The sequence below is a fragment of the Lissotriton vulgaris genome, chromosome 4_1 (genome assembly GCF_964263255.1).
Source record: "Lissotriton vulgaris chromosome 4_1, aLisVul1.2, whole genome shotgun sequence".
In the NCBI taxonomy this organism is placed as follows: domain Eukaryota; kingdom Metazoa; phylum Chordata; class Amphibia; order Caudata; family Salamandridae; genus Lissotriton; species Lissotriton vulgaris.
Genome location: NC_141691.1, coordinates 56,497,953 through 56,523,300, shown reverse-complemented (window position 1 = coordinate 56,523,300; position 25,348 = coordinate 56,497,953). Strand labels below are relative to the sequence as shown.

The following is a 25,348-nucleotide window of genomic DNA, read 5'->3' as shown; positions in this document are numbered from 1 at the left end:
AATAAAAAAAACGTGTCTGCGCATGCCGCCAAGCATCCTGAACCAAAGGAAGCCTTCAGAGAACCAACTCCTTGAAAACATTGAAAACCAAGAGCCTAGGATCTCGTTTTCATCAAGGTAAATGCAGTGGCAGAGACTGTTATTGTGACAAAATCAAAGAAGAGGGCAAACACTTCTTCCTCAGGTTGGTCACCAGACATGGAGAGTATGAAGGTGAAAATATTGGGTCAAAAAATGGAGATAACAGCAGCCGCTCTTTGGAGAATTGCTAGCTACACTGCTCTTTTCAATAGTTGTGGGCATAGCAATGGGAAAAAAATCAAAGAGATCATGGAACCTCTTCCAGAGCCATACCAAAAGAGGGCAAAAACAATCATCCAAGAGGGAAATGCCATATCCAAGATCTGCCTCAAGTCCGTGCTGGACCCAGTAGACGCTGCAAGCAGGCACAATTCGGAGGAGGCAGACCTGGCTAAAAGTGTCAAGTTGGAGACCAAGGTCCAGGATTCTTTAAATGGAATGGTCCTAATCTGTGTTTGGGTGGCAGGGGTGGGGTACTGAAGTGAAGGATGGAGTTGCAGGATGTTTTCTTGTGTTACTTTTTTAATTTCTATTTTACCACTTTAAACATACAGTTTAATATCCAGAAATATGGTATTTTCCTCACTATGGGTAAAGTGTGACTGTTGAATTCTTTTAGTTGACTCGCACTGTCAGTCCAAATCAGTATCACATCTCCTATAAACCTACCCCTATAGTGTATGTATATTATCATTTCATTTGTTAGCCTGCAGGGCTTAAGATTTGCCTTTCCGTGAACCAGTCCATAAACAGGTTTGCGTGTAAGAGGGCAAATCGAGCAGCCATTGCATCCTCATGAACCTTTCGGTACCTTATCCAACTTTTGAAAACAAAATACATTATTCTCCAAGATAAGTTGAACCGTGTCCAGCAGCATATACAGATGTTCTAAATATTCTGATGATCTCTTACTCCTCGATTAGGGGTCATTAGACCCTTCCAACACCCCATCCCCAATGTTACCTCATGCCACAGTTTTAGCACCTGTTTCGTGTCTTTAATAGATGATAGGAGGTCTGTTCCATGAGGTCTTAGAAAAACATCCACATATTCCCAGAGATTCTCAGGTGCTGCTCTAATGCCCAATATGATTGGTCTACCAGGTGGGAAAGGCATTTTTTAAATTAATTTTCTGCAGTGTATTCCAACTAGGTATCTTGGCTCATCCTCTTTCAGGTACTGGTATTCCTCATCACTAAGGAGGCCTCCTTCAAGCCAATTATTTAATAAAGTATTTATATCCCTATTTAAGGTATGCTTAGTATTATTGTCCAGACCACTGTAGTAGGTTGTGTTTTAAGCTTGGACCACCAGAGCTTAAAATAAGAACACAAACTACTGACCACACTAGAGGAATGTGCGCCTGCACATTCCTAGCCATCATCTCTGTTGTAGATATATTACAAAGTCTGACTCCATGCAACCACAGCTATGCCACCATTGGTGCTTTACTTTTGGTGAAGCAGCAAGTGGTTGAGGAGCGTCTGAAAGGGAGTGATTTATGCTCGGATGTTTTGTTGTCTAGTGTTGCTAGCCCCTTGTATGGAATCCCATAAAGCATGCATTCCGTCATTTCCATATCAGTATGACTGCTACAATTCGGTGCCTCGCCTGGAACGTGAGGGGACTTAAAACCCGCACAGAGCAAGGCTAGTCCACGCCTTCATAATGTGACACCATCTGGATATATGTTTTCTTCAAGAATTACACCTCACATCCTCAACTGCCTCTCTTAAAAGCGGGCTGGTGTACAGACACACATGCCGTACTTCACTTCAACTATGCATGCAGGACTGCCATTCTGCTATGCAAGGGCATTCCATGGCCTTCAACACGCATCATAAATGACAGACGGTCGGTTCACAATTGTAGCCGGTGTCTTGCACCAACGCCAGGTGACACACTTATCAGTTTATGGTCCAGATTTCTTTGAGAGAGCGTGTCGTCGCATCGCCGATATGGAGCCAGGTACGATCATATGTGGTGGGGGGGAGGGGAGTCAATGTCATACTAGAACCGGCACTGGACTGCTCTAGCACGTCACAACACATCCATCCTGGCGCAGCTGTACAATTGCACGCCATTATGACGTATAATTAAGCATGGGCGGAAAATCCGTTTCGCTCGCGGATTTTCGGTAAATTCGCAATCCGCGAGATTCGCGAATCTCCCGCAAAATCCGCAAATCCGCGAGCAGCAGATTTTATGGTTTGCTCGCACTGTTCGCGTGAGTTCGCGGCTTCCCAGTACAACTTCGCGCCCCGCGAATAAGTGCAAAATTGCAGAAATACGATCTTAGCAAAACTGAAACTACTTACCAGGTTCAAAAGTTCAGGCTCATCATTAGTAGCCATTTCCTGTAGTGCTTCCTGAGGGGCCCCTCCAGAGTTCAGTTGCCAGTTGCAACTATTATGTGACCCTGCTCTGAACCTCAGAATAGTTACACATATGCCACAAAGGTCCTGAATTACAGCTAAGGGAGACAAGCAGGAGCCAGGCTGGAAGTTCAAATCCATTAATCAGCCCCTAATTCATTATTGTCAGTTGGGGCAGGGCAGGTGTTGTAACTAATTTTGCAACAATGAAAGCACTTAGCAAGTGCAAAAGATCACTAATCAGGAAGCACTAAGGAAGCAGGTGCCAGCTAAAAAAATATTCTGTGACACATTAATCAGCCCCAAATTAATTCAGGTCACTTGAGGCAGGGAAGGTGTGCTTGCGTTGCCACAATAATGTACACTGACTGGACAACCAGAGGGTGCTGTGATGAAACAGAGGGTGGCATGGGTGGGCCAGAGGGTGGCATGAGTAGTCAGAGAGTGGCAGTGGTGACAGAGAGTGGCAGTGATGAAGAAGAGTGTCCCAAACAGGCTGGACACGTAGAAACAACAAGTTCGCGAAACTTGCGACCCGACAGGTAAGTTCGCAATTTGCGAAATTGTACAAAACCCTCGCGAACTGGCAGAAACCCGCGCAAACACACAAAAAAAAAACATTCGCGAGAATTCGCGGATTTTGCGGATTGCGAGTTCGCAAATCCGCAAAATTCGCGAACGCGAGATTCGCAAAATTCACCCATGCTTACGTATAATTCCCTTGTAGACGCCTGATGAAACCATCACTGGTGAGACATGGAAGGTACATGCTTCACATCCGGTACGTGGTCCCATTTAGATTACTGGCTGATGATCTCACGAGATGCACTTGCATGGACAACTAAGGTCTCCCACTTATCCCAAACCTTATCATACAATGCTCCTATCCTTATTGAATTTGCTTTTCCGTTAACTGTACTATGCGCATTCACGTGGCGGCTTCAGCCCAGCACTTTTCGTGACACTGTTTTTCGTGCTGAGGTGCATTCAGCCATTCTAGTTTTCTATTAACTCAAAAAAGACTGTCTCTTCTCCATCGGAACTGTGGGAAGCTTTTAAAGCTTTGATTCATGAAGTGTGCATCTCTAAGCAGGCGGATGTCTTTAATGCAATCGGAACGCATCTGGTGACACTGGAGGTTCGACTTCGAATACTAGTACTCCACTTCTGTAGTTCCTAAATTCTCTTCTGCTATGGCACAGTTTCAGAAAACACACAGGAGTTTGGCTTCCTTGCTCGCGACGCGGTGGCACTTGGGTACGGTGAGGGGGACCATCCTGGGTAAAGACTTGCATGCATGTTCCAACGACCTCGGACCTCTGAATATGTGATGGAACGTCTTTATGAGCGGCATTCCGCACCTGAAGCTCTACTTCGCACTATGACCTCCTATGCCGACCTTTATAGCATTACTATTACCCCAAGCGTGACAGCCCTCAAATGATTTGGACATGTTACAATTACTCTGGCTTGACCTCTCGCACTGGGTATTTTGTTGACTTCCCCCTTCACGGAGGAGGAGATCACGCAGGTTATTCAAGGCCTGACTGGTGATAAGGTACCAGGCCTGTATGGCCTGACTGACACCTTCTACAAAGAGTTTGCTCCTCTGCTGATACCGCACCTACAGTCTATGTTTGAGGCCTCTCTCTACTGGTGAACTTCCCCCATCGCTCTACGTGGCTATCATAGTCACCATTCTTAAGCCTGATAAACCGGCCAACCGTTGCGAATCCTATTGTCCGTTATCTGATTAATGTAGTTGACACGATTCTTGTTAAATTACTTGCTAACCGCCTACTTGTGCTCCTGCCAGACGCCCAGACCAATCAGGCTTTGTGCTCCTGCCAGACGCCCAGACCAATCAGGCTTTGTCCCCGGTTGTTCCACTGCGCACAACCTTCGCACCCTCTGCCTTTTTGATCCACAGCATAGAACCCAGCCTTCCTGCGCTTGCTGCTCTCCTTGACACCACAAAAGCATTTAATTCGCTGGAGTGGCCATATTTATTCTTTCTCCTTCCTCGTTTTGGCATAAGCCCCAAGTTTGTCTAACTCATTCAATTATTGTATACCTATCTGAAAGGCCAGACTTCGCCTCAACGGCATGCTATCCGATCCATACCTGGTAACAAGAGACACTCAACAGGGTTGCCCTCTATCGCCTATTCTATTTGCAATAGCCATGGAGCCTCTGGCAGCAAGATCGTGTTTAAATTTTAAGACGTGTAAGGTCATCATATCTATGTATATGGACGATATTGCTCTATATATACGCAACCCTCAATCCAATGTCAAACCCATTATATAGGACGTTCTAAGTTTTGGAGTATAAGCCGGTATATGCATCAATTGGGCCAAATCTACACTGTTTCGATTAACAGGTACAACTACGCCGGTGACATCAGAATTTCCATTGCAATTATAATCTGATGTGCCTGAATTGGCCAGGCTCGTCCTCTGTCACGCTGAAATGTTCCTCTAAAGTGACCTCTTTGAGGGAAAATGGGTACCTATGCTTGTGTTGCTGAGGTCAGTGGGCCCTTTGAGGAGCATAAAAAGATGGCGTGAATAAGCTGTGTTGATGGGTGCCGGGAGATCGAGAACATCTTATGCAATTTTTGCTGTGCTTTATCTAGAGCAGTAAAAGTCAGGGCACAAGGAAGAATCCTTGTTAAAGGGGTCTCCAAATAGATGACCTTGTGCTTCTGGGCTAGTGATTATCAAAATTTTCAGCTAATTTGGGGTTTTTTCTCTTACAGAGTCTTTCATTCCGTCTTTGAAAGAAAAGCTGTCATAGCTATATCTATTTCAGGGGTAGAGAATAGTTTATTAGGAAGTGATGGCCTGGGACAATTTGCCCCGAATTTATTCCTGCTCAGTTTTGCCATATGTTGTCTTATCCTGTTGGACTACAAATTGTGTTATCAAGGCAGATGGAGCCCATTCTCCTGTAGAAGATTGCATTGTAGGGCATGTTTGTCTCCCTGTCATTTAAGGGAAGGGCCTCCAATAAAGTAAACTTGTATGGCTTGCTTTATAGGAGGAATATGAGGGTCTTAGTTATCAGATAGCGAGAAAACAACAGATTGCATTTGTGTCTGGTACACTTCAGCATGTTGCTTTGTTGAAACAATGTGTTTAGAAATGGAGGGAAAATACTGTGTCCCTGAGAGATTGGAGTCTCCTCTCTAGGGCAGTGGAGCTCTTTATTTTATTAGAGATAGCTGCATTTGAATGGCTTATAGTCTCCTGCGTTTGCATTGAAGCAGAGACTGATGGCTGTATGACGTCTCTCACAGTTACTTCTCCATCACTTCTAGATGTCTGTCCAGTGAGCCAACCTCTCCCACAGAGGAATCTGAGTTAAGAAGCTCTAGACTCAATGTGGGTTTTGAAATAGGGAGCCTTTACAGGCAGCTTTTGTGAATACTCTCCCTGTCTGCCTGTTAAGCCATATATTCTTAATATTTCTTTATAGAAAGCAATACAAATGAAGGTTAGTCCCAGAATATCTGGCTGATCCTGCCGATGTGCCATAACGGAGCCAGAGAGGACAAAATACTCTGTGTAAGCCAGAGGCCGACTACGAAAAGGACACCCCCGGGCGTCGGAACACCTAAGCCACGGAATGTGGCCGTCTCAGAGAAGATAGGAAGCGCAGAAGGGAAGGAAAAGACTTCTGCAAAGCAGATCACCCCAAGACTGCGAGAGGCAAGATGGCACCCAAAACAAAGGAAGAGAATCAGACCCGACCAACACGATAGGCGAGGGAGGCTGAGAGCGTCCCGCAGACCAGCGAAACACACAACGACGACAAGGGTAACCAGGGAGGTCGGAACAAAGGGGGAAACTGAGTTCTCAACTGCGCTAGAGGTGAGCGCTGGGCGGGGAGCCCGTTATTACAGCTTAGTGCAAACTCAACCTAAGCCCGAAAGTGCCGAGGGGGGGCCGCGGAACCAATATTAACCTACTGGTAGCATTTATGACCCCCCCACCCCACTCCCTCAAGACCATAACAGAGGGGCCCCCCAGCTCACGCCACCTTGCGCTCTGAGACCGCGCTGCGTTGCGCTCCGAGACAGCGTACACAAACGAAACTGAAACCGCAGGAGTGCAGACTGCACTGTACGACCGAAGCACCACAATAGAAGATACTCCCTACTACCCTTGTACTAACCCGCAAGAAGACTACGCCTAAGGAACTATCCAACGCCCTCGCCTCCCTCTGCGTTGACAGCAAAGTGCTCGGGAACGAGCCTCAAATACTATAGAAGTAAGAAACAAAGACGGAGAAACGCGGGGGCAGGAGACACAAAATGGCGTGCGAAGAAGCGAAACAAAAACAGCAGAGTGCAGAGTATTAACAAGCCAACAAGAATGAACACTACCCAGCGCCACAGAATAAAAAAACACACCGCATAGCGCAACAACATAAGTCAACCCAGTCATCCAAGGGCAGCCCGTAGCGCAACAGCACGGAAGAGAGGTGGGGGGAAATGTCACAGAGTCCCGACCTGAGCACCACACGAGCTACCACACAACGACGGGGAGGGAGATCAACCACCGCCTAAGAACGAGAGCTGCTGCACGCAAAACATACAGGCTGGGGCTGAAGAGGGGATAGAGCTATCTAAGTAGTGCAAAGAGAACCACACGATAGGGTGAAAACATGCAAAAAGAACAGAAACACCAACTTGGACAACGCAAAGAGATACTAATAACAGTAAGTTCCCCCAGAAGGGAGAACTACATACCGAAGACATTTTTAACTTTGCATGCAGGAACCACCAGATCAACTGGAAAGGTCACAAAATTATTTTAACACAGGACTACTCAAAGCCCACGGTGGACACCAGGAAATGCTTCCTAGCCCTACGCCAGAAACTCAAAAGCAGGAACATTCAATTCTCGTTTGTAGCGCCTGCAAAATTCAAGATAGTGGACAAGGGGAAAAAACACTTTTTCACAGACCCTCAGGATCTGCACTGATATTTCTAGGAGACCACCAACACAGGCCATGGACACCTCGCTTGACGGCACAGCAAAGAGCGCCCCTCGCCGGAACCTAACACTTGGGGGGCAGCCGAGTGAAATAAACAGCTTAAGCAATGTGATACCAAAGCCTATACAACATCACTACCTCACAGAGAAGGTTGCACATACTAGCAACAAAATCATCCTCTAAAAACCAGCAACAGCTACCTCACGCTCACAGAAGAAGCTACAGGAGACCCAGCACGCCACAGCACAAAGTCGGAGGGGAAGACCGAAGAAGAAAAAAGGAAAACTCTGGGTCTACAGCGTATCCTTTTACTTAGGTTGATCCATATATGCTACCAAACACACAAAGATCAGTTCTTAAGCTTTAAAGAAAAGGGAGTTTACAATTTGACTTTATGAGACTATTACGCTCCGGGAGGTGGAATGGTGATCCTGCCGTCGCACCTTCTGTATTCTACTGAAGAGGGTGTGGGGAGGGAGGGAGGTTCAGGGGGGGAGAAGCTTTAGTACATCTCAGGTACCTATTCTCTTTATTTTCCATTCTTTCCTTTTTCCAAACCTTATATACCAATGCATGTATCGACCTACTGATCCAGACGGCCCTAACCAGGCGACACAATTCCCTACGTTACAAACAGCAGCGCGGAACCTTGAGTGTTGGGCACATAGAGCCACCGCACCCCGGTAAAGCAAATGACTAATAACAAAACTCTCACCCTGGCGGCGGACCTCAAAATAACATCTCTCGATGTCAAGGGCCTAAACCAACCCATTAAACGCAGGAAAATAGTGGAATACCTAGCAAAGTCCAAAAGTGATATAGTGCTACTACAAGAAACCAAACTAGACGCGGAAGATGCCAAGCTAGTCAGAGCCAACTGGATAGCGCAGATAGCGAGCTCACCGGCAGACAAAAAGAAGAAGGTAGTCCTGACCCTAGTCTCTAAGAGATCGAAGATAACGATAGACTCCCACATACACAACAAGGAGGGCAGACACCTTATAACAAACCTCTCCAGGTGGGAAGAATAGTTTCATGTAGCGAACATATATGGCCCCAACACAGACAATCCTACTTTCTGGACCGAGGCATCTGACACACTTGCCAAAATCCCGCAGGACGAGCTCACTATCGTAGCTGGGGACTTAAACATCCCACTAGATCACTTAATAGTCCACCTGGCAATATCACCCCTCCATCTCCCATGCAGCACTGCAGAACATGTGCACCAAATTCAACCGCAAAAACGCATGGAGGCTACAACACCCCGACACGAGAGACTACACTTTCTACTCGAACCCACATAAGTCATACACAAGGATAAATTATATTCTAATCTCAGGGAGTCACACACACTTGATTGAAGAGTCCGCATAGAACCAAGGCTAGTCTCTGACCACTCAGCTATCAACGTAAAACTAAGTGGCTGTCACAATGAAGCAATCCCCAGAAGGTAGCGATTCAGAAATGACACCATCTCGGACCGGGGCAACAAAAAGGAAATTGAGGAAGCCATATAGGAATACATAGCCAACAATGACAACCTGGAGGTCAGTACTAATACATTATGGGAGGCTCTAAAAGCAACGATCAGGGGCAAAATAATCAGTATTAAGGCAAGAATAAACAGGAAAACGAACCTCAGGATAGAGGAGATAAAAAAGGTTAAAACTCGAACACATAAACGCCAAACACGACAACGCAATACTAAACACCCTAAACAACACAAGTACGAATGCAATAAAATCATAAGCGAGAGAGCAGGACTGTGTTTCAACAAATGCAAAGCACTTAACCTTTGCGAGTCCAATAGAGCAGGGAAACATTTGGCCTCATACCTGAAGCACAAACGTAACCAAGTAGCCATCTCAACAATCACTGACTCACACAACAAAACACACACAAGACACAAAGAAATCCTCAGGACATTCCAAGACTTCTCCTCAGAGCTATACAAAACGGATCAGATACTCAACAAGGAAGAATGTACAAGATACCTAGACAGACTGAGACTCCCCAAGCTAGACCAAGCAGACACAGCAAGCACACAGCAGCAAGAGATCCGCTGCACAGAGATAGAAATGGCAGTTAAATCCTTAAAAAAAATACAAGGCCCCCGGCCCAAACGGATACACTGCCGACTTCTATAAAGCATTCCTACCCCAACTAGCCTCAACATTGAAAAAGGTCTTTAACCAAACAGCAACCTCAGGGAGGGTGCCGCTATCTATGACAGAAGCAACAATAATAGTTCTTCCGAAAGAAGGCAAAGACCAACAACGACCGAAAAACTATAGACCCATATCGCTCATCAATGTAGACTGTAATATCTACGCCAAAATCCTGGCGGCCAGACTGAACAAGGTTTTACCCAAATTAATAAGTAACTCCCAAGTCGGCTTTATGTGAAACCGAATGGCTAGCGACAATAGACTATTGTTCTGCCATGTACTAGAACACGTCTCAACGAGACCGACACCAGCAGTAGCCATAGCACTAGACGCAGAGAAGGCCTTTGATAAAGTATCCTGGGCCTTCCTAGAACAATGCATGCACACCTTCCACCCTAGGGGAGGAGTACATCAGGATGACAATGGCCCTGTACCAGACTCCCTCAGCTCGCATCACAGTAAATTGAACACACTCTGACCCATTCAAGCTCCAACATGGAGCCAGACAAGGGTGCCCGCTCTTGCCATCTCCTCCTGGCTCTTGAACCCCTCATTCAGGACATTAAGCTTAACGACAACATAAAAGGGGTTGATATTAAGGGGACTGTAGTAAAACTGTCCGCCTACGCGGATGACATTCTGATAATGACAGAACAACAAAAGCCTTCAATAAAGGCGCTAATGTCCACAATAGCGGAATACTTAATTTTCGGGACCGAAACTGAACAATGAAAAATCAGAATGCAAACCAGTAAACGTCTACTGCTCTAGAGACATGCTAGGAGAGTCAGGTCGGGCCTGGCAGACAAGTCACTTCAAATACTTACAAATATTCTTTGGCAATGACCTGATATCCACCCTACGTCACAATGAGAAACTCCTACTAGAAAAGGTAAAGGAACAGTTAGATGCCTGGTCGCTAAAATTCAAGACATCGTGGGGAAGAATCGAAACATTAAAAATGATGATCACGCACTTGATAAACTACCTTTCAGTCATGCCCCCAATCCTCCTACCAGATGACTTCCACCAAAAGGTAGATAAAATGTGCACCAAATTCCTGTGGCGCGATAAGGCGAGGATTAGTATTAAGAAATTGAGACTTCCGAAACCGCAAGGGGGGTAAATCTAGCAGATTTTAAGCTCTTCCAGAATAAACACCAGTGTGGATACAGGTGGAAAAAGCCATTCTGAACAATCTGAACCCACTAGCCCTACTAACGACAAACACATACCCACACCCGGCTAACCCAATCTTGAGGAACACTAAGAGAGCGCTCCTAAAACTAGACAAAAAAATGGAGATCCGCATTAAAGGATCCAAATCAGAATCTCTATGGTCGAATAACAATATCAAATACAAGGGAAAAAGTCTCAAATTCGACACATGGATAGCAACGGGCATTTCGCACTCACACCAATTGGAAAAAGAAACATTGCCAATTATATTCTCCGAACTGAAAACATCCCACCAACTAGGGGACTTAGACCTGTATAGATTCCTAAATATAAAAGCAGCCCTATGAAAATCAAAACTACAGGTACCCAACCCTCGGTCTTCCAGTGCGTAAAAAACATAAACAAAATAGGCCACCAAGCCTCGCAATTATACAATATACTTCGCCCTAAAAATACCAAACTCAGCACCAAAACGAAGGAATACTGGGATAAACGTATCCACCCCTGCGAAATTAACATGAGTGGAATAACCTGTGGTCCTCCTCCACCCGAAAGAAGATCACCGCAGTCTTAGCTCAAACAAAACTTTGGCTAATCCACAAAACAATCTGGACCCCAGACCGCTTACACACACTAGGCCTCAGGGAAAGTCCACTCTGCTGGAACGGCCACACAGGGAAGGGTGCCCTAGAGCATCTCATCTTCCAATGCCCAACACTCAAGGGGTTCTGTGGTAGGGTGTTTGACTTCATAGACAATGTCTTTAAGTGCAAGATTATAAGAGACTTTGCCTCGCTCACCATAGCATTTATTCCAACCGACCTCTCCTCAGAGGGAGAGAGCGTGATAATGGACCTGCTGCTGAAAGTGGAGGTCAAACTGGTGCTTAACGAACTGGAAGGACACCACCCAGACTACCTACAAAGGCTGGCTCAACTGGGTCACCTACCTCAGAGGAGCGGACCAATTGGCGCTGCAATACTCTCCCTGGAAAGCATCCTCCAGGGGCTTGTGGGAAGTCTGGGACAAAGCCCTGGTACCGTACGAACCTACATAAGAAACCGACCAGAACAAGCTTGTGGCCGCATAGTGTGGTACCTACTGTGCTACGGGCATGTCGGTTACTAGGGCCCTCCATTGCCAAGTCAGAATGGTATATCTATCTGTCTGTCTGTCCTATCCCTTTCCTCAGTTTATTCCTAACTTTCCTGTACTCTCCTATCTTTAGACCTACTTATCTACAAAAATGTAGCCAGCAAGGGGAGACCAGCACAAAATGTACTGTACTATTGTATCTATGCCAAAGGCGGTAAACCCATATAACAAATGTATGTTTTATGTATATAAACCCAATAAAAAGAAATAAAAAAAAAAGAAATGCTGTTTCTCTCTGTACAAGCTTCAGACTGCTACCTTTGCAAGGAGAGAGTTCAATGCATAGGAAGTGAAAGGTGTTCAGAGAGCGTGATACAAAGTATCCGAATGGCTTGGCTGTGAACGGAAGATGGCTGAAGAGAAGGGAAGAGGCTCTGACAAGGCGTGTGCGCTGCTTCGTGCCTGAAATCACTGGCTGTTTGCTTGACACGCAAGTTATTTACATAGAAGAACAGCTCAGTTACACAAATAACATGTACACTTTGGATATTTAAAACCCTGTAAAAAGTCCTAGGAAAAGGAAAACTATGCTAACAGTACTTAACTCGGCTTAGAGCAGGAAAGAAGAGAGAGTTTTGCTGGTCGTAGGCAGGTTTCTAAACAGAGCGGTCTTTCAACTGAATTGTGTGGGCTGTGACTACAGCGGTGGTGAACATCCTAATATTCAGCTTCAGTAATCCTAAAGCTCAGAGCACAATCCTATTTGTTTCTCAAATCTGAAAACATATCCTGTACGACCTTGGACCTGTTAACAATACATGCATTCCTACTTTTGCTGAATTGTACTTTTATTTATTTACGCACTCTAAAATGTACATCAAACCACAGAGACGTAAGCTGCATTTTCACACCAATTTAAGACTACATCAATCTTTTTTCTTAATGCTGTTTGAACTCGTGAAAATTTAGAGGGACTTTATATTGTTTTGTTCTTCTAGTCAGACCCTCCAGGATTTCGCGATTTCGAAATCGCCACTTTTGTAAAAATGCCGCGATTTTTACAAAAGTGCCCGCGAAATCCTGGAGGGTCTGTCTTAGTCATGCCGCAGCAGCACGTGATTTTTTAGATGTATTTGGTTTCCATTTACATTTGAATACATAATTAGCAAATCATGTCATGTCGTTTAAACTCTAGTCTCCAAACGTGTAGTGTAAACTGGAATCTTCTGCACAGGACTGAATGAATCAAGATTAAGGTCTGCTCTGCCCTAAAGTCTGCTTTCACGTTTTTACAGTTCATTATGCAGTTTGACAGAAAACATGTGTAAGGTTTCCAAAAGAGTGTTATTCAAAACAGATGCCTGGCTTATTGACTCTATTCCATTGTTTGCATCAATATGCGTAATTTGCCTATTCTAGTTCACCACCTCTGTTTCTCCTACTCTGTTCCTGGTGGAAGTAGGGTTAGGTGAACGGGCTAGACCTGTAGGTTACAGGTTAAAATCTAGAGCGGTCGAATTTAGCCTTTCACAATACTGAGATCAATAAAATAAGTAGTGTTGAAATGGTTAATGTTGACACCCGTCAGTTGAGCACCTAGAGGTCATTCTGTTTTTGATTGGATGTGTGCTGTGATAGATCCATTACAATTATTAGTATTAATCATCCTAGGAGATACTTTCTGGGTCATTGCATTTAAACATCCCCATGAAGCATGAATTAACCCATTGCGTTCCAAGATTCACCAAAGAATGCATACATCTTCAAATGTTAGTCTTCCTTGATTCACAAAAGCAGAATGCCATGCATCATTCAGTGGACACGGTTTAAAGCATGAATGTCAGAAATGTTCAAAACCACAAATTTCAATTTTTTTCCTCCATGAGAAACTCACGCACAATCTGTAAAGTGTGTAAAGTTGCTTTAATATGGGTTGTCTCAACGCATCAAGAAATATTTTAAATACAGGCACATTGGACATGGAAGGTGAGGGGGTACCATGGCCAACTAGAGCATGGGCATCAATTCATTAAAAGGCATGGGGTAGTGGAAGGGGACATCAAAGGAAATGACATCACATCAGGGCCTATTTCAAAGTGGAATACTCTGCTGAAACAGTTTCCATTCTTTCAAAGCTGAAAATGAATGATTATGAGTAAAATAAAGTGCCGCAAAAATGCTGCTAAATTTCCATATTTGTGCTGCTGAATTTCCATATTTGTGACACTTTCTATGTCAGCGCTCTGTGGACTCGCGCTTACCTGCCGCCTGTTGCCCTGAAGGAAGGAGCTCGCCTCACCCGCTCCGCGGGTGCCACTGCGTTGCAGCACGCACTCTGCCAGTTGTTGTGGGGGCACTTTGCACCGGACGGAGGGACCAGCAAGACTACAGGGCTGCGAGCGTGCAGGGACTACCTAGCCCAGGTGTCCCTGCGAGACCGAGTCCACCTTCCGGTCCGCTCTCCCTGTAGCCCCGCCCCCTGTCAACCGGTGTGCTGTTAAAACACCAGCAGCAGTTTCTGACCCCTGGGACACTTTCTCTGTCAGCGCTCTGTGGACTCGCGCTTACCTGCCGCCTGTTGCCCTGAAGGAAGGAGCTCGCCTCACCCGCTCCGCGGGTGCCACTGCGTTGCAGCACGCACTCTGCCAGTTGTTGTGGGGGCACTTTGCACCGGACGGAGGGACCAGCAAGACTACAGGGCTGCGAGCGTGCAGGGACTACCTAGCCCAGGTGTCCCTGCGAGACCGAGTCCACCTTCCGGTCCGCTCTCCCTGTAGCCCCGCCCCCTGTCAACCGGTGTGCTGTTAAAACACCAGCAGCAGTTTCTGACCCCTGGGACACTTTCTCTGTCAGCGCTCTGTGGACTCGCGCTTACCTGCCGCCTGTTGCCCTGAAGGAAGGAGCTCGCCTCACCCGCTCCGCGGGTGCCACTGCGTTGCAGCACGCACTCTGCCAGTTGTTGTGGGGGCACTTTGCACCGGACGGAGGGACCAGCAAGACTACAGGGCTGCGAGCGTGCAGGGACTACCTAGCCCAGGTGTCCCTGCGAGACCGAGTCCACCTTCCGGTCCGCTCTCCCTGTAGCCCCGCCCTCCGTCCTTCCTTAATTTCTTCATTGCTATAAACAGTGTTTGTCTCCCGCAGCGCGGGACGCAGCGCCGGGGCGAAGACAGGGCAAAGACCGGGCCGTTTGAGGCCGTTCGAGGTCTGAGCGGTCTGGTCTGGGCCCCTCCTCTTACGCCCTTCTCCTGCATCCTGGGATTTGTGTTTGTCCATTCTTGTTGCCCTGGTCGCTAGCCATAGTCAGTCCACATGTGTACCCGCGTTACACGTAATAGGGCGGCCAAGGGAGGGTTGGTCCACAATGGGCCTATGGACGATTTCATCACACGGACAAGCAAGGCGATAGATCACGAAATCAACAAACTGCAAACTAGAGTGTCCCTTGATTTGGAAGCGGCTAGGAAGCTGTCACTCGAATTTGCTTCCCACAAGAAATCCTCCCTTGGACACATAGCTTCTGTTACTTCTCCCAATCGTACTTGCAATCAGGAGGGTGTTGTAACGTTGGTTGATGTTCACGATATTCCTGCTTTGTCCATCCCCCCCAAATCTCTAGGCCCACCTGCTCTGCCTGACGGCTTGCCCATTGTTGTGGGTAGCCCTCCCGTTCCCCCCATCTCTACCTTACAATCCTTTGATACCTCTTTGGCTTCCACTTCATACGGTGGCCTCGATAGCATCCCGGTGAATTTTAACAAGAGAAAGCGTTCCCCCAGTCCAACCTCCCCACGGAAAAAAATGACAACGCAGGGGGGTAACTTGTCCATCGTTGATAACACAATAGCTGATGGCAGCCCCGATACGTCTTACTCTTCCCCACTGGCTCCTTGTGGCGAAAATAATGTGGGGAAAGCCCCTGTAGATTCTGGAAGCACCTTACCAACTGTGAGAATAGATCCGGGTTGGAATAACCAAGAAGGGAGGGAGAGGGAATTTATAGGAGTGGTTTGGGATTCTCTAAAAAATCTTCTATCTCCCCTGGATTTAAGGCTTTCTCGAATAGAGAACAACCTCCTCGAGATGGAGAAAAGCATCATTGCCTTGGCCACTCTTGGCCTGAGAGGCCTTGAACGCCAGGGTTTGATAGACAGCAATATGGTCCCCCAGGTTCCTACCCCACCTCCCACAGTCATTCCTGGTTTGCCTCCTAATCCTATCGTGCCTTGTCCTACCCAGCCTATTCCCAAACCCCGCACCAGGAGTCTTATTACTGTAAATCCGCCCCCTCAGCCCAGGGCTAATACCTCAAATGCTCCAACAACACAATCACATATTACCACCACGTCAGCTGCCCCGAGAGCACAGAATTCCGTTAGCTCTAGATCCCGACCTGCCCAGGCCCCCCAGAATAAACCTCCTACTCATTCTTTTGGGGGTCCTCATACCAGGAGTAATTTTCGAGGAGGTTACATCGATCTTCCTCCTGAAGCTAATGATTATGTGGTGGTTTTGACGGGCGTCCCGGAATTAGAGATTGGCCACTACGAACACCAGCATTCCCTACACAACAAAGTCATGCATTGGCTCAATACTTATAGACCTATCCCCAATGGTAGGAGGAGCAGAGTCTTAATGGTACGTAGAGTTCCGTGGGTGGGAACCACAAGGAAATCGACCCCCGGTGACTGTATAGTTGTAACCTTTGATGATGTCTATACGGCCAAATACATCTATTCTAGTGGGAATCAAGATTGGGGCTCCTCTATTGCCCCGAGGTCTCTGTCATTCTTTTATCCCCCCCGTGCTGCATGCCCGCAGGGGGGTAATTGGTCTACGGTCGCCCAACAGCCCAGTTGGGGGTACCCTCCCAAGGTGCATAATCCAAACAGTGGTTGGCTTGGTATTGCAACTTCAAATAGGTTTGGTAGCCTCGAGGATGTCGACTGACTCCTAACGCCCCCAGTAACAGCACTACTAATCAAATCCAATAGCCTTACACTGGAGGCGGGGAGATCCTCTCTGGCGAATACCCTGGGCGTGACTAGTACTGCCCCTCCGGTCCAGTCTTTAACCCAGGTCTCTCTTGTACAGGATCTGGTGCACCTTCCCACAGCTGACTGCTCTTCTAATATTCCCTTAGTTTTAGGTATGATATCCCCCGATTCCTCGCCATCTGCAGCTCCTTTCCAGTCTTTCCGGGATGATGACATCCATGCCGCTTTTCCAGTTTCTGAGCCCCAGTCTGGCGAGATCTCGGCAGGTATTTCCCAGCTTAAGATTCTAAGCTGGAATGTGGCAGGGCTTGCCCGGAACTTCGACAAACCAGACTGGATCTCTTTCATGGAGCCTTTTGGGATCTGCCTCCTACAAGAAACCTGGAGCCTGGAGCCTGTGCACAGGGTCGGCTTTATGACCTACTCTGTGCCGGCCTCCAGGTCCAAAAGCAGTAAAGGCCGTCCTTCTGGTGGCCTTCTTATCTGGGTCAGTATATCGTTGGGGCTCACTGTAAAACATATAAATACCCCATCCCCAGATCTTCTGAGACTTACTATTCAATGCCCGGGGGGCAAGACTCTAGAGCTTTTTAATCTGTATCTCAGGGGGGTCAGGGCGGGGAACTCTTGCCCCTTGTCTTTAACTGGAGTTGAAGAGGAGCTCACTGGCTGCAATAATGACTCCTTCATTGTTTTGGCAGGGGATTTTAATTGTTGTTTTGAGCCTCTGGCCAGTGATGACATTTTGGATACATGGGAGGATGACGTCAAGAGAGGTATTCCCTTGCTTGCTCTTGACCCCATTATGAAATGGACACAGAATGCCATTGATATTAACGCACTCTGCTTGGAACATGCCCTCAGAGCCACTAATGGCCGTTGTAAGTCAGATACTGGGGGTGTGCACACATTCAACAGGGTTGGTCACACCTCCAGAATTGATTACGTATTGTTAAACTACAACCTGTGGGAATATGTCCTTGATATGGTCGTCCAACAAACCACGGATAGTGACCACAATCCCTTGGTCCTATCGCTTGCTCACCCGTGGGACACAGGGGCTTCAGCATTACCTCGGCTATCTTGGAAATCATCCCATGAAGTTGTTCCATCTAACTGCGGGAGGCGATTGAAATGGGCTAAGGTTGCTTCTGACGATGCAAGAATGGCTCAAGTAAAGACCATAATGATGGAAGCAAAGTGTGTCGTAGGCACGTTGGATCCCGACACCCCCATTCTTGTGCCATTTGTGGAGACCATTGTATCACTTAGCAATCTTTTTTTGGTTCCTCAGGGGAGGGGTGGGTCCAAGCGGAGAAACGAGACTAGGGGCAGAGATCAATGGTACTCCCCCGCTTGCCGTCAAGCAAAAAGTGAGCTTATCCTGGCGGTCAGCACTAAAGACCCGGCTTTGATCTCATTAGCTAGGAAAAACTACAAAAAGACCCAAGCTGTGGCAAAGGACACGCACGAAACTAATTTCTGGAGCGATTTAATGGAGGCTGGCTCCAGAAAGGATTCAAGGGCTTTCTGGGCTCTGATTAGAGGCAGGGACAGGCCTGTTGATTCCCTGTTAACATGTAACATCACAGGGGAAGTCTGGTTGGCCCATTTTTCTAAACTCTACTCTAACTCCTTGGGGGTCTTGGGTCCAAGTAGGGGTTCTAGTTATATAGTGCCAGATAATAGCCCTCACCTCGGCCTCACTTTTTCATCTAGGGAGGTGGAAATAGCAATAAGGTGTATCGTCCCTAATAAGGCGGCAGGCCCAGATGGAGTCCCCGGTGACTTGCTTCGAAGCAACGCAGAGGTGTGGAGCTTATATATTGCTAAACTCCTGAATGAGGCACTGGAGGGTGGTGGTTTCCCGGATTCTTGGAGGGGTGCGGAAGTCGTCCCCACTTTCAAAAAAGGCTGCAGGGACGACCCTGCCAACTACCGACCCATAAGTCTGCTTGATTCCACCCAGAAGGTAGCAGGGAAGGTAGTTTTGGGTAGGATTCTGCAGTGGGCCGAGGAAATGCAGGTTCTGTCTGACTTTCAGGCCGGTTTCAGATCCGGAACCGGTACGATTGAGCAGACATTCCGTTTCCTAATGCTTTATTGGAAAGTGGTTAAGCTAGGCAAGGGCAGTCTGTATCTCGCCTTCATCGATCTACGGACTGCCTTTGACCTAGTTCCACGTAACCAACTGTGGGCTGTACTTGAGGGTATGGGTATGCCCGCGTATTTGTTGGCCTTAACCATCAAATTCCATGAAAGCAACTTTGCCCAAATCAGATGGGGTCTGCAGGGCCAAAAAACCTCTCGGATTCCTGTTGACAGGGGTGTCCGCCAGGGGTGCGTGCTAGCTCCCACTCTGTTTTCTCTATACCTAAACGGAGTGGTAGAGCACCTTCTCCAACAACCTGCAGATGCTCCCTCCCTGGCGGGCAGGAAGATACCAACGCTCCTGTTCGCAGACGATACCCTGCTGATTTCGAAATCCCCGACGGGCCTCCAAACCCTGCTAACGAGGTTCCAGGGCTTTTGTGACGCAAGGGGCTTGGCTATCAACATCAGCAAAACCAAGTTCCTTGTGCTGAATCCCCCCAGGAAGACAGTCCACCCGCCATCTTTAGACTCAGTTCCACTAGAAAGGGTTAGGGAATTTGATTACCTAGGAATCAGACTCTGTGATTCCATGAGTTGGAAGGCGCACCACCAAAAAATCATCTTGACACATAGGAGGGTTACGGGCGCCCTCCTAAAAGAACATCGCGCCTCATCCCTGAAACCCATTGGGGTGATACTTGATATCTACAAGGCAAAAGCTGTGAGTGCGGCATTGTACGGGGCTGAGTTGTGGGGTACCCAGAAATTTGATACTCTATCCCATCTGGAGAACAAGTTCCACAAAGATCTAATGAGGCTCCCCCACAGCTCTCCCACTCTACCTCTACTACTTGATACAGGAACACGATCCATAGCCGATCAGGCCAAGTTACGTCCCCTCCTTCTGTGGGCCCGTATATGGAATGTCCCTGAACTTTCAAGTTATGCGGATGCACTAAGCGAACTTCTCTCAACCCCGGGTTGGTATAAGATCGGTTGGCTCCTGGGAATAAAGCGCCTTCTTTGCGATTTAGGCCTGGATGACGCTTGGGCCAATAGATCTTCACCACCTAAACAGCTGTTAAAGAAAATATTCTGGATGTGGGTGGATAATGAGAGAGCGACTCATTCGAATCTGTGCAGATCCGCTGAGGAGTTTGTGGCTATCAAATGCCGTCCTTTCAGAGAACCCTACCTTGATGTGATTTTGAATCCAGTAGATAGGGCGTTGTACTTTAAATTTAGGGTTGGGGTTTTGCCTTTAGGCACAAGGACAGCTAAATGGAAACCACCTTGGCAAACCATAGAAACTTGCCCTTTCTGTGCGACCAGGGATGAATCCATTCCCCATTTGATGTTCGAATGCCCAGCCTATGCTGCTCCTCGCCGCAGATGGTTGAAACCGCTCTGCACGAGGCTGGGCACTCGGTCACACTCGGAGGCCCTACAGCTGTTAAGATCAGATCCTCACCCACTGCTTGCTTGTGGCCTGGCAAAATTCTTGGGGTGGGCTTGGAGGATAAGAACCGCGAGGAGAATGATCCTCCAGTAAGGGTGCCAACCTACACTCTATTGGCCCGGCTATTTATTGCTGTGTCCCTTTCCCTTTATTCTTTCCAAAGATGATAATTATGTGTTTGTATAAATGCTTTTAGAATGGATGTTACCTACTATGTTGTATATTTTACATTGTCCTTTTGAGATTTGCCAGTTTTGATGGCCAAATTGTATAACTGCTTTTATGTTCACATTGATTTTTATTGTAATGCTTTTATGAAATGAAATATTTCGAAATAAAGCTATACAACAATATTTGTGCCGCTAAATTTGCTAATCCATGCCGCTAGATCCTGGGGGTCTGTCTAGTCTAGAACGTACCAAACTGCCTTCTTCCCGGGTAACATTTTACCCCTTCACAAATCTCTTCTACATTTGAAATCAGGCAAACGAGGGATAGATTTGTCAAATCCGTCAGCCCATTATCCGTCCAGTTATAGAAAATAATGAACTTTTTCTTTAAAAATGAAATAGAAACTGGTGCCACGGCGTAGTCATTGTTTTCGTAATAAGTGAGAGTTGCCTTTCTCTGAAAAGCAAATATTAAAGCTGAGATCCTTCCATGAAAGAACTGGTGTTGCAGGTAAATAACAAACATTTTCTTCCTCTGTTTACTAAAATCACTGTGTTGGGACTATATTCTATTAACTGTCATATTGTACCTCCAACAGGTGAGAGACGAATACCGTACAGATTATGATTCTGGTCGCGGTGGCTATGGCAAAATAGCACAGAAGACGAATAACCAGGTGATGACATTTTGAGTCGAACTCTTGAAGATGAGAATTTGCAATCCCAGTTCAAGCATGGCCAATCTGAGCACTAAGTGGAATCTCAGAGCAGTGACCGACTGCCATCAGTGGTACAGCATCCCATTGAAACGGGATACAAGAAGTCATTTCAGTATGCATTGAATGGGATTGCAAGCGTGGGTTTGCCAGTGTCATTAAGTATCCATGGGAACTCCCTGAACGCCTCTTGTAAATGGCCGGAAAGCGAACAGACTTGCAGCATCACAAGAGACTTACCAAGCACTAGGTGTCCAGGGATGAGCCTAACTCTAGGCAGAAGCACTCTTTGTGGATAAACGAGCAAGTAGATAGGAGTCTGAACCATGTACGGTGGGCAGCAGGACGCCTTCATTGACTGGTGATTTACAGGCGCGTCCTCGCAGTTATGTTTACCTCTGGTCTCCATAGAGCAGCGGCACAGCTGGCTGGCTTCATTCTGCCTTGGGCTTTAGTTGCCGACAGCCAGTCTGCAGCTTGATCTCTTGTAGGTGTGGGTAAAAGTTCTGACTTTAAATGTTTCTCTTTTAATCTAGTGCATGTTATGTGTTTGGGCAGTTCCCTCCGGTAGTGCCCTCATGATCATTTTGGTCATGGCTGCACCCAGTTATCAAAACCGATGTTCGAAAAGTAATGAAAGCTAGTAACTCAATGACATTTGTCTTCGTGCTTTGTTAATACTCAGGGCTCCGCACCCCTTTTGATAGTGCTCAGATGTTGATATGTAGACATTGAGTAACTTCAGGGTTCCTTTCTCACTGACGATTGGTTTTCCCGTGCCCATTAGCAACCTTAGATATGTCCTCATTGCGTCAGACTACATGCAACAGCAGCACAACTTTGAAGAAGCTGAAGAGATGTTTGCCATTTATGCTGAATTTTCTTTCTAAATTTGATTTTAAATGAAGAAGGGAGAATACATACTAACGAAAGGCTTATTTATTTTTTTATTTATTTATTATAGAGTTTTGTATAGCGCGAACAAGACCCGTGGGTATCAGAGCGCTTAACATGAAATAAGAAAAAGGAAACAAGGTTAACATATGTATAAGCAGTTAGCAAGCAATCGCAGTGAGGTAGATGACATATATATACGTAGCACATGTGACGTTAGCCTAAGTAAATATGCTATGATTAAATAATAACAAAACATGTATATATAGCAAATATGAGGTAGCACGGTATAAGTTCATATATGAGGTAGCACGGTATAAGTTCATGAAAGATGCTGTTCTCCTGTTCAAATCAGATCTCCGTTCCTATTGGCCATTGGATTGTTCCCGTATCATAGGATACGTATTCCATTATAGGATTGTCTGTGCCTCCGATTTTGGTGGCGTACCAGATCTGTCCTAAGGCAGAATTATAGCAACTCCATGTTTAGTGATCTTCGCTAAGTAATGATGGCGTGCCTGATCTGTACTAAGGCAAAATTATAGCAAATCCATGTTTAGTGATCTTTGCTAAGTAATGAATCTATTCATCAGCAGGCTCTTCACTTCCCGTTTGAATGTTACCAGATTCTGGATCTTCCTGATGTTTGGAGGGAGTGAGTTCCATATTCTGGGGGCCGCTCCTGAGAACGCTCTGTCATAGGTTTTTTTCTTTCGGAAGAAGGCTGGTCGTAGTAGCAGCTCCCCAGCACTCCTAGATGGTCGGTTGCTACTGGACAGCTGGATTTTCTTTGCTAGATATCTTGGGGTGTTGTCGTGTAATGCTTTATGTGTGATACATGCTATCTTTATTTGGATTCTTGCTTCATATGGAAGCCAGTTTAATGCTTTCAGGTGCGGGGATATATGGTCATATTTCCTAGTTCCGGTGATAAGTCTTGCTGCAGCGTTAAGGCAGGCTTTCAGTGGTGCTGTGGACATTTTTGGTAATCCAGCCAAGGTAGTGCACCCATATTCAATCCTCGAGATAACTAGGGATTGGATTGCCAATTTGAGGTCTGACTCTGTGAGGAATGGTTTCAATTTTCTTAGGTAGTTCAAGTGAAAGCGGGCACTTTTCGCCATTGAGTTAATGTGTGCTTTCATGTCTAGATTCTCATCTAAGATGATTCCTAGAGATTTGGCTGAGTTGACAAGGGTTGGGGTGCAGTTTAGCGCAGTCACGACTTTCATCCATTCCAATATTTCTGTATTTCTCTTTGGTGGAGAGATTAGTAGGAACTCTGTTTTATGTGCATTCAGCTTCAGGTGGTTTGCCGTTAACCATTGAAGTGTCATTTTTAGTGTCTCATTCATTGATTCCAATTCTTTTATGGATCCGATCTTTACGTAAATTTGCGTGTCGTCAGCATACATGTGATAGGATATTTGAGATTTTTGGAGAATTTCTGTGAGTGGCTCGACGTATAGGTTAAACAGATCTGGGGATAATGTCGATCCTTGGGGGACTCCAATTGTGGTAGGGCAAGGAAGGGAGATTGATTGGTTAACCAGGAAGCGCTGTGTTCTGTTCTGTAAAAAGGACTCGAACCATTTCAGCACTATTCCCGAAATTCCCATCCTGTCCCGTAGCCTGGTCAGTAATGCTTCATGGTTTACCGTATCAAATGCCGATGACAAGTCAAGGAGAATCAGTAGGCATGCTTGATTTTGGTCAAGGGCCTGTAGTGCGTCATCGGTAATGTGGAGAATCGCTGTTTCAGTGCTGTGCCCTGCTCTGAATCCTGATTGGCATTCATCTAGCAAGGAGAATTTGTTGATGTGTTGGCTCAATTGGTTCTGCACACATTTCTCGGTCAACTTGGCCAGTAGAGGGATGTTGGTCACTGGGCGAAAGTTATTTGGATCTGAAGTATCTGCTGTGGGTTTTTTGATTATGGGAACGACTTGACCAGTTTTTAGGCAGTCGGGAAGGATCCCTTGTGACAGTGACGCATTTATTATTTCGGTCCATATTGGAATCAGGATGTGATTGATTTCTTTTACGCATTTTGCAGGCAGAGGGTCTTGGTGGTGGTTGTTAGGTTTGATTCCTGAGAGCGTCTTGGCAATCGTGTGTTGATCGTACAGTTCGAATCTTTCCCAGCTCGCCTTGTTTTTTGCTATCGTGCAATCCGCTGTAGAGTTGGCATCGTTAGTAGACCAGGGTTCGTTGGGAAGATTCAACGCCGAGTTTTTAAGCTCTATTTCGAGTGCTTTGGCCTTTTCGGTGAAGAATGTGGAGAAATCATCACATCTTAGGGATGTTTTTGAATTTTCTTGCACTGTTTTGGCTAGTTTGTTTGATTGCTCCTTTAGGATTTCAAATAGTTTTCGTGGCCTGTTTTTGGCATTATCCAGTTCTGCTCTTATAAATTCCTTTTTTGAGTTGATGATCTTTTTATTATATTGTTTCCTTGTTTTTCTGAGGGCTTCCAGTTCAGGAGATGATGGGTGTTGCCTCCATTTTCTTTCGGCCATTCTCAGTTTGCGTCTATCTTCATTTAGTGCTTCGTTAAACCACGGGTTTTTGGTCTTTTCTGAGATTCGTTTCAATTTTAATGGCATGGTGTTATTAACGATATTTTCGACAGTTGTTATGTAGTGTTCCGTCAGATCGTTAACTTTTTCCAGGTTGTTGGGTGGCTTTAAGTCTCTTTCACAGCTTTCGACCAGTAGTTCCATATTCGCTTCTTTTGTGTCTCGAGTCCATTTTTTGGTCTTGACAGGTTGCCTGGTCCTACCTTTTCTCATTGCGGGTATCATGAAATTTATAGCGTGATGATCAGACCAGTCACATGGTGTTATGGAGTGGATTGTTGCAACTTTGTTTCTTGAGATTATCCAGTCTAACGTCCCTCCTTTAGAATGTGTGGGCAGTGTGCATGCTTGAGTGAGGTTTAGTTCCGTGAGGAAACCTTTAAGCATGTTGACCTGTTTGTCATTGCAGTTCTCCCAATGCAGGTTGAAGTCGCCTAGGAATATGTTATTGGCAGCGACGTTAGAGTTAGCTGTTATGATCTCCATTAATTCTGCTATAAACTTTGTGTTATCTCCTGGTGGGTGGTAAAAAGT

General features: G+C 46.2%; 1 protein-coding gene across 1 annotated transcript in view; it reads left to right on the top strand.

Annotated features, from left to right (window-relative positions):
- Positions 1 to 22,273, top strand: part of LOC147718354 (nuclear cap-binding protein subunit 2-like) — an 85,150-nt gene extending 62,877 nt beyond the window's left edge. Inside the window, exon 4 of the mRNA XM_086918297.1 lies at positions 21,225 to 22,273. Within this exon, the coding sequence (XP_086774423.1) occupies positions 21,225 to 21,317 (93 nt within the window). The 3' untranslated portion in view covers positions 21,318 to 22,273. The remainder of the gene's footprint in view (positions 1 to 21,224) is intronic.
- Positions 22,274 to 25,348: the final 3,075 nt, after the last annotated feature.